The sequence below is a fragment of the Myotis daubentonii genome, chromosome 6 (genome assembly GCF_963259705.1).
Source record: "Myotis daubentonii chromosome 6, mMyoDau2.1, whole genome shotgun sequence".
NCBI classification, from domain to species: domain Eukaryota; kingdom Metazoa; phylum Chordata; class Mammalia; order Chiroptera; family Vespertilionidae; genus Myotis; species Myotis daubentonii.
The window spans coordinates 82,203,921-82,220,917 of record NC_081845.1 but is presented as its reverse complement, the minus strand read 5'-3'; the positions used below and the strand labels follow the sequence as shown (position 1 = coordinate 82,220,917).

Sequence of the window (16,997 nt, the reverse complement as noted above, 5' to 3'; positions counted from 1 at the left end):
AGGGACATTTTCAAAGATAGACCACATGTTAGGACCCAAAAAAAGTCTCTAGAAGTTTAGAAGAATTGAAATTATATCAGGCATCTTCTCAGATCACAGTAGCATAAAATTAGAAATCAACTACAGTAAAAACAGTCAAAAACATTCAAATAAATGGAGGCTAAATAGCATGTTATTAAACAATGAATGGGTTACCAATGAGATCAAGAAAGAAATCAGAAAGTTCCTAGAAACAAATGAAAATGAAGACACAACCCAAAATCTATGACACACAGTAAAAGCAGTCCCGAGAGGCAAGTTCATAGCACTACAGGCCTACCTCAAAAAACAAGAAAAATTAATAAACTATTTAACCCTACAACTTAAAGAATTAGAAAGAGAATAAGAAAAGCACAGAGGTGAGTAGAAGGAAGGAAATAGTAACACCAGAGTGGAAATAAATAACACTGAGACTAAACAAGAACAATACAAAAGATCAATGAAACGAAGAGCTGGTTCTTTCAAAAGATAAACAAAATTGATGAACCTTTAGCCATACTCATCAAGAAACAAAGAGGGAGCCCAAATAAATCAAATAAAAGAGGTGAAGTAACAACTGACATCACAGAAATTGTAAGAAAATCCTATGTACAACTATATACCAACAAATTGGACAACATGGGCGAAATGGACAAATTCCAAGAAAAATAAAATCTTCCAAAACTGAATCAGGAAGAAGCAGAAAGCCTGAATAGGCCAATAATAAGTGATGAAAGTGAAGCAGTAATAAAAAACAACAACAACAACAACAAAAAACTTGTAGCAAAAGAAACCCCTGGTCCGGATGGCTTCATAGGGGAATTTTACCAAACATTCAAAGAACTAATACCTGTTCTCCTCAAATTATTCTAAAAAATCCAAGTGAAGGAAGCTCCTTTTATGAGGCCACATTATCCTAATTCCAAAACCAGATAAAGACACTACAAAGAAAGAATTATAGGCCAATATCCCTGATAAATATACCGGTAGATGCTAAAATCTTGAACAAAATGTTAGCAAATTGGATCCAGCAAATATTGAAAAGATCATACACCATGACCCAGTGGGATTTATTCTACAGATGCAAGCTGGTACAATATTTGCAAATCAATAAATGTGATACATCACATAAACAACTTGAAAGACAAATCACATGATCATATCAATAGATGCAGAAAAAGCATTCAACAAAATCCAACACCCATTTTTGATAAAAGCTCTCAGCAAAGTGGGAATAGAGGGATCATACCTCAGTATAATGAAAGCCATATATGGCAAACTTACAGCCAACATCATACTCAAAAGGCAAAAACTAAAATTTCTCCTAAGAGCAGGAACAAGACAAGAATGTCTGCTTTCACCACGCTTATTCAACAGGGTCCTGGAAGGTCCTGGCCACAGTGATCAGACAAGAAAATGTAAAAAGTATCTAAATGGAAAAGCAGGAAGTAAAACTGTCATTATTCACAGATGACATAAAAACCCTAAAGATTCCACCAAAAAACTATATTTAATAAATGAATTTAGCAATGTTGCAGGATACAAAATATCCCCCCCAGAAATTGATGGCATTTTTATACACTAATAATATACTCTCAGAATAAAAACTAAAACAAAACAAAACAAAAAAGTCCAATTTACCATTGCAACAACAATAACAAAAAGATTTTTAGGAATAAACTTAACCAAGTGGGTAAAATACCTCTATTTGGAAAATTACAGGATGTTGGAAAAGGGATAGAGGAAGATACAAACTAATGGACAAATTACTGTGTTCTTGGATTGGTAGAATTAACATGATTAAAATGTCCATACTACTCAAAGCAATCTATAGATTCAATGCAATTCTGATTAATACCAACAGCATATTTCACAGATCAAGAACAAATATTCCAAAAATTTATCTGAAACTGAAAAAGACCCCCAGTAGACTCTGAAATTTTGAGAAAGAAGAGCAAAGTTGGAGGGAATCACAATACCAGATAACAAGTAATACTACAAAACCACTGTAATCAAAAAATCCTGGTATTGGCCCAAGAAAAAGCATATAGATTAGTGGAGCAGAACAGAGAACCCAGAAATTGACCCTAGCTATTATGCTCAATTAGTATTTGACAAAGGAAACGAGAGCACACAATGAAGTAAAGATAATCTCTTAAATAAATGGTGCTGGGAAAATTGGACAGCTACATGCAAAAAAAAAAAAAAAAAGAAAGAAAGAAAGAAAGAGAAAGAAAAAAAGGAAAGAAAGAAACTAGACCACCAACTTACACCATACACAACAATAAGCTCAAAATGGAGAAAAGAGTTAAATGTTCGTCGTGAAATCATAAAAATCCTAGAAGGAACCATAGGCAGGAAAATTTCAGAAATCTCTTGCAGCACTATGTTTGCCAATACATCTCCTAAGGCAGTGACGGCGAACCTATGACACATGTGTCAGAGGTGACACGTGAACTCATTTTTTTGGTTGATTTTTCTTTGTTAAATGACATTTAAATATATAAAATAAATATCAAAAATATAAGTCTTGCCGAACTGGTTTGGCTTAGCAGATAGAGCGTCGGCCTGCGGACTGAAGGGTCCCAGGTTCGATTCCGGTCAAGGGCATGTACCTTGGTTGCGGGCACATCCCCACTGGGGGGCGTGCAGGAGGCAGCTGATCGATCTCTCTCATCGATGTTTCTAACTCTATCCCTCTCCCTTCTTTGTGGAAAATCAATAAAATATAAAAAATATATATATAAGTCTTTGTTTTACTATGGTTGCAAATATCAAAAAATTTCTATATGTGACACAGCACCAGAGTTAAGTTAGGGATTTTCAAAATGCTGACACGCCAAGCTCAAAAGGTTTGCCATCACTGTCCTAGGGCAAGGGAAACTAAGAGGAAATAAATTGTACTACATCCAAAATGAAAAGTTTCTGCACTACAAAAGAAACCATCAACAAAATGAAAAGGGAGTCCTAGCTTGTTTGGCTCATGGATAGAGTGTCAGCCTGAGTACTGAAGGGTCAAACAGTTGAATTAAAAAATGGGCAAATGACCTAAATAGACACAGATAGATGACCAAGAAACATTTTTAAAAAATGCTCTAAGTTACTAATCATCAGAGATGCAAATTAAAACAACAACAAAGTATCACCTTACATGTGTCAGAATGGCTACCATCAACAAATGATGTGTCATTAGCCACCAAGGCTAAGATCACCCACATTCTCATATTCCCAAATTACTATCTACAAATATGGAAGTTGGACAGTGAAAAAGGCGGATAGAAAATTAAATCAATTCTTTTGAAATATGATATTGCAGGGGAGTTGTATGGTACCCGGAACCACCAGAAAGATGAACATGTGGGTCCTAGAGCAAATTAAGCCTGAAACATAGCTGGGGTCAAAAATGACAAAACTGACGCTGTACTATTTTGGGCACATCATGAGGAGGCAGTTACTTCAGCTCTGACATTCTGTGGATCTATGAAATTAACACAGGATGTTTGAAAAAGATATAGGGAGATATAAATAAGTGGAAGATTATACGGTGTTCATGGATTGGTAGAATAAACACCACTAAAATGTCCATACTGCCCAAAGCAATCTATAGATTCAGTGCAATCCCTCTTAAAATACCAATAGCATATTTCACAGATCTAGAACAAATACTCCAAACATTTATGTGGAATCAAAAGTCTCTGAATAGCCACAGTGATCTTAAGAACCACCAAGTTGGAGGGATCACAATACCACTTAAGTTATCCTACAAAGCCACTGTATTCTAAACAGCCTGCTATTAGCACAAGAACAGTCATATACATCAGTGGAACAGAACAGAACCTAGAAATCAATCCAAGTCATTATGCTCAATTAATATTTGACAAAGGAGGCAAGAGCATACAATGGAGTAAAGACAGTCTCATCAATAAATGGTGCTGGGAAAATTGTACAGGTACATGCATAAAAATGAAACTAGACCACCAACTTACACCATACACAAGAATAAACTCAAAAAGACTTAAATGTAAGTTGTGAAACCATAAAAATCTAGAAGAAACCATAGGCAGTCAAATCTCAGACATCTCTCGTTGCAGAATTTTACTGTAAACTCTAGGCTCGTTATAAAAGTAAGGTCAGTTTAAAAATGATTTTTGTTGTTATCCTCACCTGATGATATTTTTTCCTTATTTTTTAGAAAGAGTGGAAGGGAGGGGGAGAGACAGAGAAACATCAGTGTGAGAGAGACACATCAATTGGTTGCCTCCCATATGGGCCAGGGATCAATCCTGCAACCAAGCTATGTAATGTGCTCTTGACTGGAATCAAACCCATGAACCTTAAGTCCCCAGGCTGACGCTCTAGCCATTGATCAAACCAGCCAGGGCTAAAAATGTATTGTCATAAAAAGAACTAGTGTTATTCCTTTAGGAAGGGATAAACTATTATTGAAATGTAACTGTTTCTTTTTAAAAAATATTCTTTATTGTTTAAAGCAGTGGTTCTCAACCTTCCTAACGCTGCGACCCTTTAATACAGTTCCTCATGTTGTGGTGACCCCCAATTTCATTGTTACAAATTGAACATAATTAAAGCATAGTGATTAATCACAAAACAGTATGTAATTATATATGTGTTTTCCGATGGTTTTAGGCGACCCCTGTGAAAGGGTCGTTCGACCCCCAAAGGGGTTGCGACCCACAGGTTGAGAACCGCTGGTTTAAAGTATTACATAAGTCTCCTTTTTCCCCTATTGACCTCTCCCTGGTCGTCCCCAACCCCCAGCACATGCTCTCTCCCCTCTACTGTCTGTGTCCATTGGTTATGCTCATATGCATGCATACAAGTCCTTTGGTTGTTTTCTTACTTCCTCATCCCCCACCTTCCCTCATGTGTTGGACAGTCTGTTCAAGGCTTCTGTGATGCTGGTTCTATTTTTGTTCATCAGTTTATGTTGTTCATTATATTCCACAAATTAATGAGGTCATGGGGTATTTATCTCTCTCTGACTGGCTTATTTTGCTTAGCATAATGCTTTTCAGCTCCATCCATGCTGTTGCAAATGGTAAGAATTCCTTCTTTTTTACAGTAGCATAGTACAGTAGGTCCTCGGGTTACGTTGGAGATCTGTTCCTACAGCGTGACGTAACGCGATTTTCACTGTAAGTCGGAACCCACCTATATAAGCACCTACGTCACTCACATGGAGCACATACACAACAGTAATGAAGTGAAACAGTAAAAAAAATTTAAAAGAAAGATAACAATTCCTGACCTTTACATAAAGCACATATGTACATACGTCGAAATGATGGAAATTTTTTTTTAAATAAATAAGTAGGAGATGGCAACATAACCACAAAATGACGTACTAACCCGAGGACTGTCTGTATTCCATTGTGTAGATGTACCACAGTTTTCTAATCCACTCATCTGCTGATGGGCATTTAGGTTGTTTCCAAAAATTAGCTATTGTAAATTGTGCTGCTATGAATATAGGGGTGCATATATCCTTTCTGATTGGTGTTTCTGTTTTCTTGGGATATATTCCTAGAAGTGGGATTACTGGGTCAAAATGGAAGTTTCATTTTTAATTTTCTGAGGAAACACCATACTGTTTTGCACAGTGGCTGCACCACTCTGCATTCCCACCAGCAGTGCAAGAGGGTGGGTTCCTTTTCCTCTGCTTCCTCGCCAGCAGTTGTTGTAACTGCTTCTTATTTGGAGATTATAGATTCTTCTATCTACCTGATTGTAATGTCTGTTTTGCACCTCTTCACAATGTTGGTTATGATGTTCTTCTGTTGTTTTGATGGTCCAATTGGATTTATTTTTTGTGTTGATAAATTCATGGATATATAGAATGTGACAGCCGAAGTAACTGCCTTCTCATGATGTGCCCAGGGTAGTACAGCTTCAGCTTTGTCATTTTTGCCTCCAGCATAGTATTCCATGGTGTAAATGTACCACAGCTTTTTTAATCCACTCATCTGCTGATGGACACTCGGGCTGTTTCCAGGTCTTGTTGCAAATTACTCTGCTATGAACATAGGGGTGCATGTATTCTTTCTGATTGGTGTTTCAGATTTCTTAGGAGATATTCCTAGAAGTAGGACCACTGGGTCAAATGCCTGTCTCATTTTTAAATTTTTGAGGAAACTCCATATTGTATTCCATAGTGGCTGTACCAGTCTGCATTTCCACCAGTGGTGTACTGGGGTTCCCTTTTCTCCACATCCTCACTACGACTTGTTTTTCATGATTTCTCTGAATTCTTCCATTACTACTCTTCCAAGTCTTAGCCTCCTCTTGATTTCTTTGAGTAGCAAGAAGCAATCCTTTAATTAACCATACTTGGTCATCTACCCATAGCTGCTTTAATGGTTCACTTTTAAAGATGGGAGTGATTCTGAGTTCCCAATTATTAAGAGTTTCAAAGAAGTCAAGAACCACAAACCTGGATGGTTATAAGTGATCATAACTTATCTGAATAAATGAACCTTGTTTGAAAAGCTAACGCAAAAAAATTTTAAAAATATATGTTTTTAGTGATTTTTAGAGAGAGAACGTGAGAAGGAGAGATAAAAGCATTGATGAGAGAGAAACATCATTGATTGGCTGCCTCCTGCATGCCCGCTACCAGGGATCGAGCCTGCATGTGCCCTACCAGAATTAACCAGTGACCTCTTGGTTCATAGGTCAATGCTCCAACACTGAGCAACACCAGCCAGGCTAAAAATAAAACTATTTTTATCATTTCCTATATGAGTTTGATTTTTATCTGTCAGAAAACAGGGCTATTAAAGAAGATAAAGTACATTGTAGACTTGTGCGTTTTATCTCTTGAAACAGATACTCTTAAATTAGTTCATTTTAAGTATTCCTAGGCTTTGATCAGGATGTAGTCTGGAAATCACTGGCGTGGAGGACTTGTATGTGATACATTTTTTGTGCCAACAGTGTCTTTTATATTCTATATTTTTAGTCTCAAAAGTGGCAGTTGACATTTTACTTTTGTGTAATCGGTGGGATCAATTGCATAAATGATTTCATTGCTGTGATCCTTATACGTTTTTTGTAGTTGGTTTGAATTTATTTGGGGCTGAATAGATTGTAACGTGGGGGCAAGTTGGAAAGCCAACAAGAACTGATTGTGGTTAGTTGCTTAGAATGCTTACATGTTCTGTTTTTGTATATAAATACTCTGACAACAAACATAGTATGTAAAGTATGTAAATAAAGGTGCTATTGCTTATTTTAATGATCTTTCTTAACCTGACTTTTTTAATGTTACTTTTTTTAGAGATCAGGAAGCGGCAATGTAAGGTTCTGTTTGAGTACATTCCACAAAATGATGATGAACTGGAGTTGAAAGTGGGAGATATTATTGATATTAATGATGAGGTAAGGAAAACGTGTTAGAGATCAAGCAGCAGTTAGAATTAATGCTCTGGATATCAGAAAAATGCTTTGTAAGGATATTAATTTTTTGTTACAATTTTTTGCAAGTTTATTGGTTTTCTTTTTTAATAAAAATTTTAAGATACAGACTTTAAAATTAATCTTTAATGACTTAATATCTCATTGTCTTATATGTAGAAATAAAATTTCACTCATCCTTGCTATATCTAATATTTGTGTACTGTATTTGTTGACTTTAAGAAGACAAAACCTTGTTAAACTAAAAATTAATGTAATCTAAGTGGTTAAGAATATAAATAAACCTTTCCTTTGATTCTGGATTCACTTTAGGTACAAAGCAGTAAAATAGAAGAAATTTTACCTTTTACGTAGTAAAGGAATACTTTAAAAAGAATCTTTATAAAGCTTTGCATGGTTTGAATTATCACATTGAAATATTGCCCCAAAATATGTTCCCTCATTTTAATGTTTTCGAATGATATTTAAAAATATTTTAGCCCTAGCCAGCTTGGCTCAGTGGATAGAGCCTCGGCCCTCAGACTGAAGGGTCCCAGGTTGGATTCCGGTCAAAGGCACATACCTCTGTTGCAGGCTCTATCCCTGGCCCTGGTCAGGGGCATGTGTGGGAGGCAACCAGTTGATGTGTCTTACATTGATGTTTCTCACTCTGTCTCTTCTCCCTCCCTTCCACTCTGTCTAAAAATCAATGGAAAAATATCCTCAGGGGGGATTAATGACAACAACAAAAGTAATAATTTCACATCTCTGCTTTTACCATTAAAGGAATATTAAAGTTTTACTTGGCAGTTGAAATTCTCATTTTCAGTGTATATGTTTTGATATCATATAGTGCCACAGGGATTGATATTGTGTCCTAACATGTAATGTAGTTTATCACTTAGGTTTATGTTAAGTTCAATGTGTTTATACAAAGGGCAATTCTGTTTTATTTCTACTAGTTGGCAATGATGATAATGTTTATTGAGCCTATATTATGCCTGAAAAAATGTTTTACATGTATTATTTCCTTTAAATTTTTAAACAACCTAGAGATAGGAATTTTTATCCCAGTTTTACATATGAAGAGATTGAGTCATAGAAGATAAGTGATTGGCTGTTCCATTTACTGTTGTGGTAAAGACAGGTTCATGGGTGTGTGGGTCTGGAATTCAGATAGGGCACAGTAAGGATGACTTGTGTCTGTTCTTTGATGTCTTGGGGCCTCCACTGGAAAGATTCAAGATTGATCGCTTGTGGAATCATGGGAAGGCCTTTTCACTCGCATGTCTGGTGCTTAGAATACTTGAAGGTTAGGACTGACTGTGGAGAGCCTTTATATAGCTTCTTCATCAGGATTGCCTTTTTTACTGTAGTCGAGGGAGGGCTCATGATAGTTGGACTTATTACATGGCAGTTTAGAGTTCTTAAAGTGTAAGCATTTCAGCAAACATAACCTTTTATAATCTAACTTTCACCACATTCTGTTGGATACAAGCAAGATTGAAGGGGTTAGGGACAAAGGCCACCACTTCTTGGTGGGAGGAGTGTGTTAAGTTTATTTTGTAGGTGAGCATATGGGATAGATTTTGTTTCAGACATCTTTGCCCAAGTTCATATGCCTGGCATGCAGAGGAGCTGGAATCTGAATCCACACAGTCTGCTTTTGAATCAGTGTTCTTTACCACCATACTACCTACCTCTTAAGAATTCCTTAATTAATAGATATTATTATAGGGTTAGTTACCTAAGTACCCAGTTGCTGCCAATTTGGGATTCCAGGTGTAGATAATAAATTTTTTGATGTTTACCTCTTTGTTGTGCCTGTTCAGTTTGGTCTACTTTCACAATTGAGTCCCCCTGAAAATGCTCAGGTTTTCGATTTTGGTTTACTTCTGAGCTTTTTCTCCTCCTTATGTGCCTCTTAGTACCTTGTAGTTACAATGCACCAAGCCAACTGTCCCTCCTTTCGGGTGTATGGATACCTTCGAGCAGGGATCTCAAGTTAATCTTTGAGCACCCACTCCTACAACTAGGTAAAAAGGTCGGCTACTCAAAATTATTCATCAACAGAATCAAGTGCCTTTATTATTGGTATTTTTTTCTAGTCTTTTTAAAATATCTAATTATAGTAAAGAAATGGTTCACTTTAACCAAACAGCTTGTTTCAAAACCTAATAAGGGATCGACTTTTTACTAGTGATATTCCCTTTAATGTGTTTCTATACATGACATTAAAAATTAACCTGAAAAAAAAATACTATTAAGTAACTTCATGAAAATTTAGTATCCTTGTTAGTGAATATAGATTTTTCTAAAGAGTTTGGTTTCTGAGGATATTTCTGGTTGTGGTGGAGGCAGTGTTTAGTAGAGCCTGAAATCTTGACTTTTAAAAGTAAATGTTTCTTTTTCATACTTAGGTTAAGACTTGCTATTCAAGTAAAAGGCTGAGGAATTTCATGTGTCTATTAGGAGGGTATATTCTAATATTCATCAAACTTTTTCCAAAACAAAAATTTACAAATACTGAAATATTATGTCATAATTACAAACCAAGGCTCAGTAGTCTTTAAAAGAGTAACATTCCAGAAGAAAACTATTTTTTTGCTATTAATACATTATTCTTGGTTATCTGATACTTTTATAGATTACAAGTTCTCATAGCAAATGTTGCACAGTGCTGTTGATGTGGTTAATCCAGTCTATTTAGATTTAATCTACGTCGAATATATTTTCCCATTGTATTTTCTTACAGGTTTAAAGGAATTATTTTGCATTACTAACTTTGTGCTCATGCACTTCTGTAGCTTAAATTTTTCCATAGGGGGAAGATTCTCATTTAGGAGAAATTTTTTTTTAATTTTTGAGTTGTGAACTCTTTCAGGTAGAAGAAGGCTGGTGGAGTGGAACCCTGAACAATAAGTCGGGGCTGTTTCCCTCAAATTTTGTGAAAGAAATAGAGATAACAGATGATGGTGAAACTCATGAAGCCCAGGAGGATTCAGGTAAACTCAAAAAATTTTTAATAGATTTAAATAAACTTATATATCAATTAGTGTTTATTTTATATTTTTTTGAATCTCTTTTTTTTACTTTTGAACTGTGAGCTTTGGTTTATCTACTTTAAGAAAAAAACCCACCAACAATAACTTATGACAGGGTCTCAAAATGAACTAAGTAGGCAAAATAACAATGTTTTTCCTCTGATGTCTGCTTTAGCTTGAAGTAAACCTGTAGTACTGTACTCTGATTGTGAAGTGATAATACTTATCTTATTTCTTCCCACTTAAGATATGCTTATATACAGTTTTTTTAAATACATATTTTTATTGATTTCAGAGAGGAAGGGAGAGGGAGAGAAAGATAGAAACATCAATGATACACCCCCCTTTGGGGATCGAGCCTGTAACTCAAGCATGTGCCCTGATGGATGAATCAAACCATGACCTCCTGGTTCATTGGTGGATGCTCAACCACTGAGCGACACTGGCCAGGCTTTACGTACAGCTTTGATCTGATTTTGCAAATAGCCTGTCCACAATTTTAGAAATTCCTCAAGTCAAAGATGCTGAAGTCAGTCTTCAGTGCAGATACTGATTCCATTGAAAGATAGAAAATCATTGAGATAGGAATAAATAGAGGACTCATAACAAATAGACTTAGTATTTTACGTTACACTTATTTGAGAATGATTGGTACCAGTTCTGAAGTCAAAACTTACGTTTTAAGGATGTATAGTAACCATTAGAGAACAAACAAGTCCTGAAAACATTTGGCTTAAATTTAATGGTACACTTACTCTATTGCAGACTGTCCCCTGATTTACTTTTGCTCCATATTGTTATTTCTTATGTTTTATAGGTATTAGATCCTCTGATATTTGTTCTTAACATTAGAATTTGGTATTAATTAAAACTTATCTTGAAATGATTTTTATAATGCTATATAAATTGAGCCCTTAAAATATGTACAAAATTTAAAGTCCAAGTGGGACCACTAGCAAAAGAAATCAAATTTAAATTTGGATATAGATTATTATTTTTATAATTGTGAGTATTTTGGGCATTTTTCTCACATTGTTTAGCCTTATTTGAATTTTAGTAACCTTGCAGTTATATCTGTTAAAAATACACTTCCTTGCTTGTTTAACCCATTTACAATAACAAGCGTTCTAAATGTGGAGCTTTGTGATTATGGGGTGGTAAGACAGCGGTTTAAGTGCACTGTAATTCCTTTTTTTTTAAACTCTAGGTTTTGCAGAGAGTATTTGAATATTGATTTGAATGCCAGGAAGTGAGTGTGCTATAAAGATTTTAGAACTTTAGTGATAAAAGTATATAATCCTTTAAGTTTTAATTTAAGAGTTTGATCTTACACATTAAAGAATTGATCTTCACGCTTCCTGTGTCCTAACAAAGTGTAATAGCCTCTGTTTATAATTGGTATTTTAACAGTCTTTTTAGGTAGTAGTGTGTATTTCTAGTAGCTGTTATAGGAATTATAGTTGACTGTATATTATGAAATGTTATTTTTTCCCTATAGTATTATAATGCCATATCCACCACAATTTGATTGTTTTACATAGTTTTTCCTTACACTTTTTTCATTTAGTAGAACTCTTCTGTTCTTTTCTTTTAATCAATAAACTGAAATAAATGGGATAATGTTCTTGGTTTCACCAGTTAAACTCTAGCTATTACTGTTAAGAAGATAATTCTGATTCTAGACAAAAGCTAGACAATATTTCCTGATCCTTCATGGATAACTTATTTTTATGCCCTCAGTTTTTATTGAAGGACCATAGAATAAAAGTTATAAGAGCCACTATTACATTTTTATAGGAGTGTGGTAAATTCATAATTTGTTCTGTTCTGCAAAATCTCCATTTATGTCTAATAAGTATCTTAAATTTAAGATGGTCAAAACTGATCTTCTGTCCTTTTCTTGGCACCCAAATCTGCTCTATACAGTCTTTTTATCCAAGTTAATGACAACTCCATCTCTCTCTTACTTAGACCAAAGACTTGGATTCACCTTTTACTCTTCTTTTTAATCTTACACTCTATTTGTCACCTACTAAATAAATGTGCAGAATCTGTTTTCTTTTACTGCCTCCACTGCTGCTACCCTGGTGTAAGTTTTATTTTGCTGTATAATTGTAACAGCCTGTTATTTGCCATTACTTTCCTTCTGAATGTTCAAGTGCTCACTTCTAGTAGGTATGCGTTTTAAGAAATCAGGAACATTTTAGTCTCACAGCCTTTGTACTTGCTGTATATCTTTGGGAATGTTTTTCGAGATCTCCCTATGGCTTTTGGTCTGATTTCAATAGTCTGCTCAGAAGTCACCTTTTCAGTTAGCCTTTCCTAATAGCTCTGGATAAAACAGCCAAAAGCTCCCATCCTCCACTCTAATTTCCTTTTATTCTTTGATCTTTGACATATTTGTTATTGGTCCTTATTAATTTTCTTATTGACTGTGTACCCTTGTGTTAAATATACATTTTGTTTTGTTCATTGCTGCATATCCAGTTTCTAGAACATTGGAACATTGATGCTCAATGAATGAATGAATGGATAGTTTTTGTGGTTTACAGAGAACTTTTCAAACATTTTGTCATGTTAAAGTCTCATAACTTTGGAGGAGATTAGTTCACTCCTGTTTTAAAGGTGAAGAAATTGTAACTCTGAGATTATTTATCCATGAAGTGGTAAAAGTCACAATTGGAATTCTGTTCTGATCTTTTAAATTCACTATGCTATTTAACATGTGGGGGTATGGATATTAGATGATTCTCATTATTTTATCCCTTTTGTTTGCCTGTTGTCTTTTAATTTTAAAAAATCATGCCTGTAAAATTGTCTTCTCATATACTTTTATTCCTATGCAAGTTATGAGCAGTGATATCAGTGGCATTTGAAAGTCAATGCCAGTGAAGGAAAATTCCTAATATAAATTTAATTCAAAATTCATATATTTGTTTAATATATTGAGTGCTTATTGGTGAGCATATTATGCAAGGTTCTGAGAATACAGTAGTGAGCAACATAGGTATGATTCTTCTCCATATTTGAAGCTTTTGGTCCTTTGAGAAAGAAAAGACTTAAACAAGTCATTATAATTCCACATGAGAAATGTTTGTGACAGGAAACTTTAGGGTGCTATAGATGTATGTTAGAGAAACCAAACTTAGCAGGGTATGAGGGACTGCGCCTTAGAGGAAGTTACAGATTGAGATCCCAAAATAGGTAGGAGATTCCTAGGCAAGTTTGTGACAGAAGATAAAGAGCATAGTATTTTCAAGATCCTGAAAGAGATTCAATTCAGAGAGATTGTAGAGTATATACTTGGATGTGGTGAATGTTGAGGCTGGAGAAATTATTGGGTCAGGTTTAAGAAAGCAATGCAAAAATGCTAAATCCAGGCACCAAGAGTGAAATGATTAGATTGTTTTTAGATAGATTGGTTTGGTTGCATTGTTGAAAGTAGTTTGGAGAAGAGTAAAAAGTAGATACGGAGATTAGCTGAGAATGTTTTGATAATTAAGGTAGAAATAGTATCAGTTTAAACTAGAGGAGTGATCATAGGAATGAAGAAGCATGGGTAAAATAGGAGCTAAATAGGTGATACAAAGAACTGCACCATGTGACGATGGGAACTGTGAATGATTGAGAAGGAAGAGCCAGTGGCTACCAGGTTTTTGGCTCAAGAAGCTTTGTTGTTGAATCATTACACTAAAATGTTTAAAATGGTTTTGGGGTCATCTAGATTACATTCAAATGTTGCCTTTGTTACCGTGGCCTTGGGAAAGTTCTTAACATCTCTTTGCCTAGTTTACTTATTTTCAAAATGAGGAGTAATAATGCTAATGTTAAGCCTATGGGTAGTTATACAAAGTAGCTACAATTCATGTATAGTGCTTAGAAAGTGCCTGGTACAGAATAAGCCTGGAATAAATGGTACTACCATTTTAATTATTACTCACTGCTTTCTTACTGTTAAATATCAATGAGCTGATAATCACGGATTTTTAGGAAAATTATTCTTAAATTTTCTTTGATGATTTACTCTAGAACTTAATTTCTTAGATTATAAGGCCTGTGAGAATTTGTTATGAGCTGTGCTTTTTTTGCCCAGAAAAATGAACTGAAAAAAATCCAGTTTTCCTTGGGGCTGGTCATGGACTCATTGAGGCCTCTGAATAAGACCCTTTGCTACTGAGCAAGAATGTAGAAACAACTTTTTTACTCATATAACATTAGACTTTCTTTAATATTTTTTTTACCATTATAATGTAAAATTTCATCAACTTATGTTACTTTATCCATGAGTTAAAAGGACAGATCTTGAACTGTTGACTTTTTAAGATAAAATTTTTTTAATATTACCAGTTTTTGTATTTGGAAACTACCACTTTTAAAAATGATTAACTTCATCTCTTTTAATGCTTTAGTCTTACATTTCATATCTTTGCCCAAAGCTGTAAATTTTAAAAAATACATATTTTTGTTGATTTCAGAGAGGAAAGGAGAGGGAGAGATAGAAACATTAACAGTGAGAGAGAATCATCAATTGACTGCCTCTTGCATACCCCACCCTGGGGATTGAGTCCGTAACTTTGACATGTGCCCTGCCTGGCAATCGAACCTTGACCTCCTGGTTCATGGGTTAATGCAGTGGTTCTCAACCTGTGGGTCGCGACCCCTTTGGGGGTTGAACGACCCTTTCACAGGGGTCACCTAAGACCATCGGAAAACACATATATAATCACATATTGTTTTTGTGATTAGTCACTATGCTTTAATTATGTTCAATTTATAACAATGAAAATACATCCTACATATCAGATATTTACATGGCGATTCATAACAGTAACAAAATTACAGTTATGAAGTAGCAACGAAAATAATTTTATGGTTGGGGGTCACCACAACATGAGGAACTGTATTAAAAAGGGTCGCGGCATTAGGAAGGTTGAGAACCACTGGGTTAATGCTCAACTACTGAGCCACACTGGCTGGGCACAGAAGCTGTAAATTTGACATGCTCTTGTTAAGGATTTTGTATATTATGATTTTTTGGATTTCTTAATTAGCATTTTACTAATTGAAAATATCTAAATTGCCCTAACTGGTTTGGCTCAGTGGATAGAGCATCGGCCTGCGGATTCAAGGGTCCTAGGTTCAATCCTGGTCAAGGGCATATACCTTGGTTGCGGGCACATCCCCAGTGGGGAGTGTGCAGGAGGCAGCTGATCGATGTTTCTCTCTCATCGATGTTTCTAACTCTCTGTCCCTCTCCCTTCCTCTCTGTAAAAAATCAATAAAATATATTTTTAAAAAAGAAAATACCTAAATTGTTATTGTTTCACATAACATCCAGAAAAACATCAGGATAAAGTATATCTTATTCTTTTGAATATGTTAGTGCTCAGTCATTTAATTTATTATTTTTATTTGACATTTTTTATTAGGAGGCATAAAATGTAAACACTATGGAAGGCGGGAGGAGTATCAAGATTTTCATGTCATTCTTCAAAAACGAATTATTCTTTCAGAATCTGTTTGGACTGGGCCTGCCCTATCTTTCCCCTCTCAGGGGAATGGGAATGAAACTGCACCCGGATCAGTGACACAGCCAAAGAAAATTCGAGGGATTGGATTTGGAGATATTTTTAAAGAAGGCTCTGTGAAACTTAGGACAAGAGCATCCAGTAGTGAAACAGAAGAGAAAAAATCAGAAAAGGTAATATCGATAAACTTTACTTAGATTAATATCACCATTTCTCTCATTAAGCATTTTTTAAAATGTAAAAATCACTTTGCAACTCTTAAATGTTCTTTTTTGAGATCGCTGATCATTGGTTAAGAAGACTGAGAAAACTCTTTTCAAATTTACAGTGATTAATGTTTACATTTGATTTTTATAAAATTAGAATGTTTTGTGGCAAAATTTAACACAAACTCTCCTTAGTGGAAGCCTTAGAGTTTTAGTTGTCACAGTTTAAAAATAGAAAAGGCAAGTCTTTTTTTTCCTTTTAAAACTAAAATTACATATTTAATTTGAAGTAGGTCTCAAATGGACCATTTTTAAATGGTTTAAAAATGAGATATGAAGTGTATTAGGCACTGCTTAACTTTTCTCTGGCATTGTAACATAGGTCAAAGTGAATGTACCATACATTCTAAGCTCTAATAAGAGATTTAAAACTAAATCTTGTGAGTTTTTATTTTGGGGGGGAAATAGCTACAATCTGAAGGGCATTTATTTCAAAGCTGTTGTTCCTGGTGTTAATTAATATCTGGGAGCTTCAGATGAAGTACTTGTTTCAGATAGGAGGCTCTCCTGTGATGTTTACGGCATTATTTCCTTTTTAGTTCTCCTTTGTATGTCTTTATTTAACTCTTAAAAGTTTAAAATATTTCAGTATTTACTTGCCTTGTTTAGCTGTATTTCACTTTAGGACTGTTTTGGTTGGTGAAATATATATTTAAGTTTTCTCCTAACATGTTTAGTTTCAACTTTTTTTCTTTCTTTCTTAGCTTGCTACATATTTTCTCATGTAA

The 16,997-nt window shown here is 34.9% G+C and overlaps 1 protein-coding gene across 3 annotated transcripts in view; it reads left to right on the top strand.

Annotated features, from left to right (window-relative positions):
* Positions 1–16,997, top strand: part of CD2AP (CD2 associated protein) — a 116,955-nt gene that overhangs the window by 49,385 nt on the left and 50,573 nt on the right. For all 3 annotated transcript variants that reach the window (XM_059701489.1, XM_059701488.1, XM_059701490.1), the window contains 3 exons: positions 7,316–7,416; positions 10,316–10,436; positions 15,989–16,176. In XM_059701489.1, the coding sequence (XP_059557472.1) occupies positions 7,316–7,416; positions 10,316–10,436; positions 15,989–16,176 (410 nt within the window). The remainder of the gene's footprint in view (positions 1–7,315; positions 7,417–10,315; positions 10,437–15,988; positions 16,177–16,997) is intronic.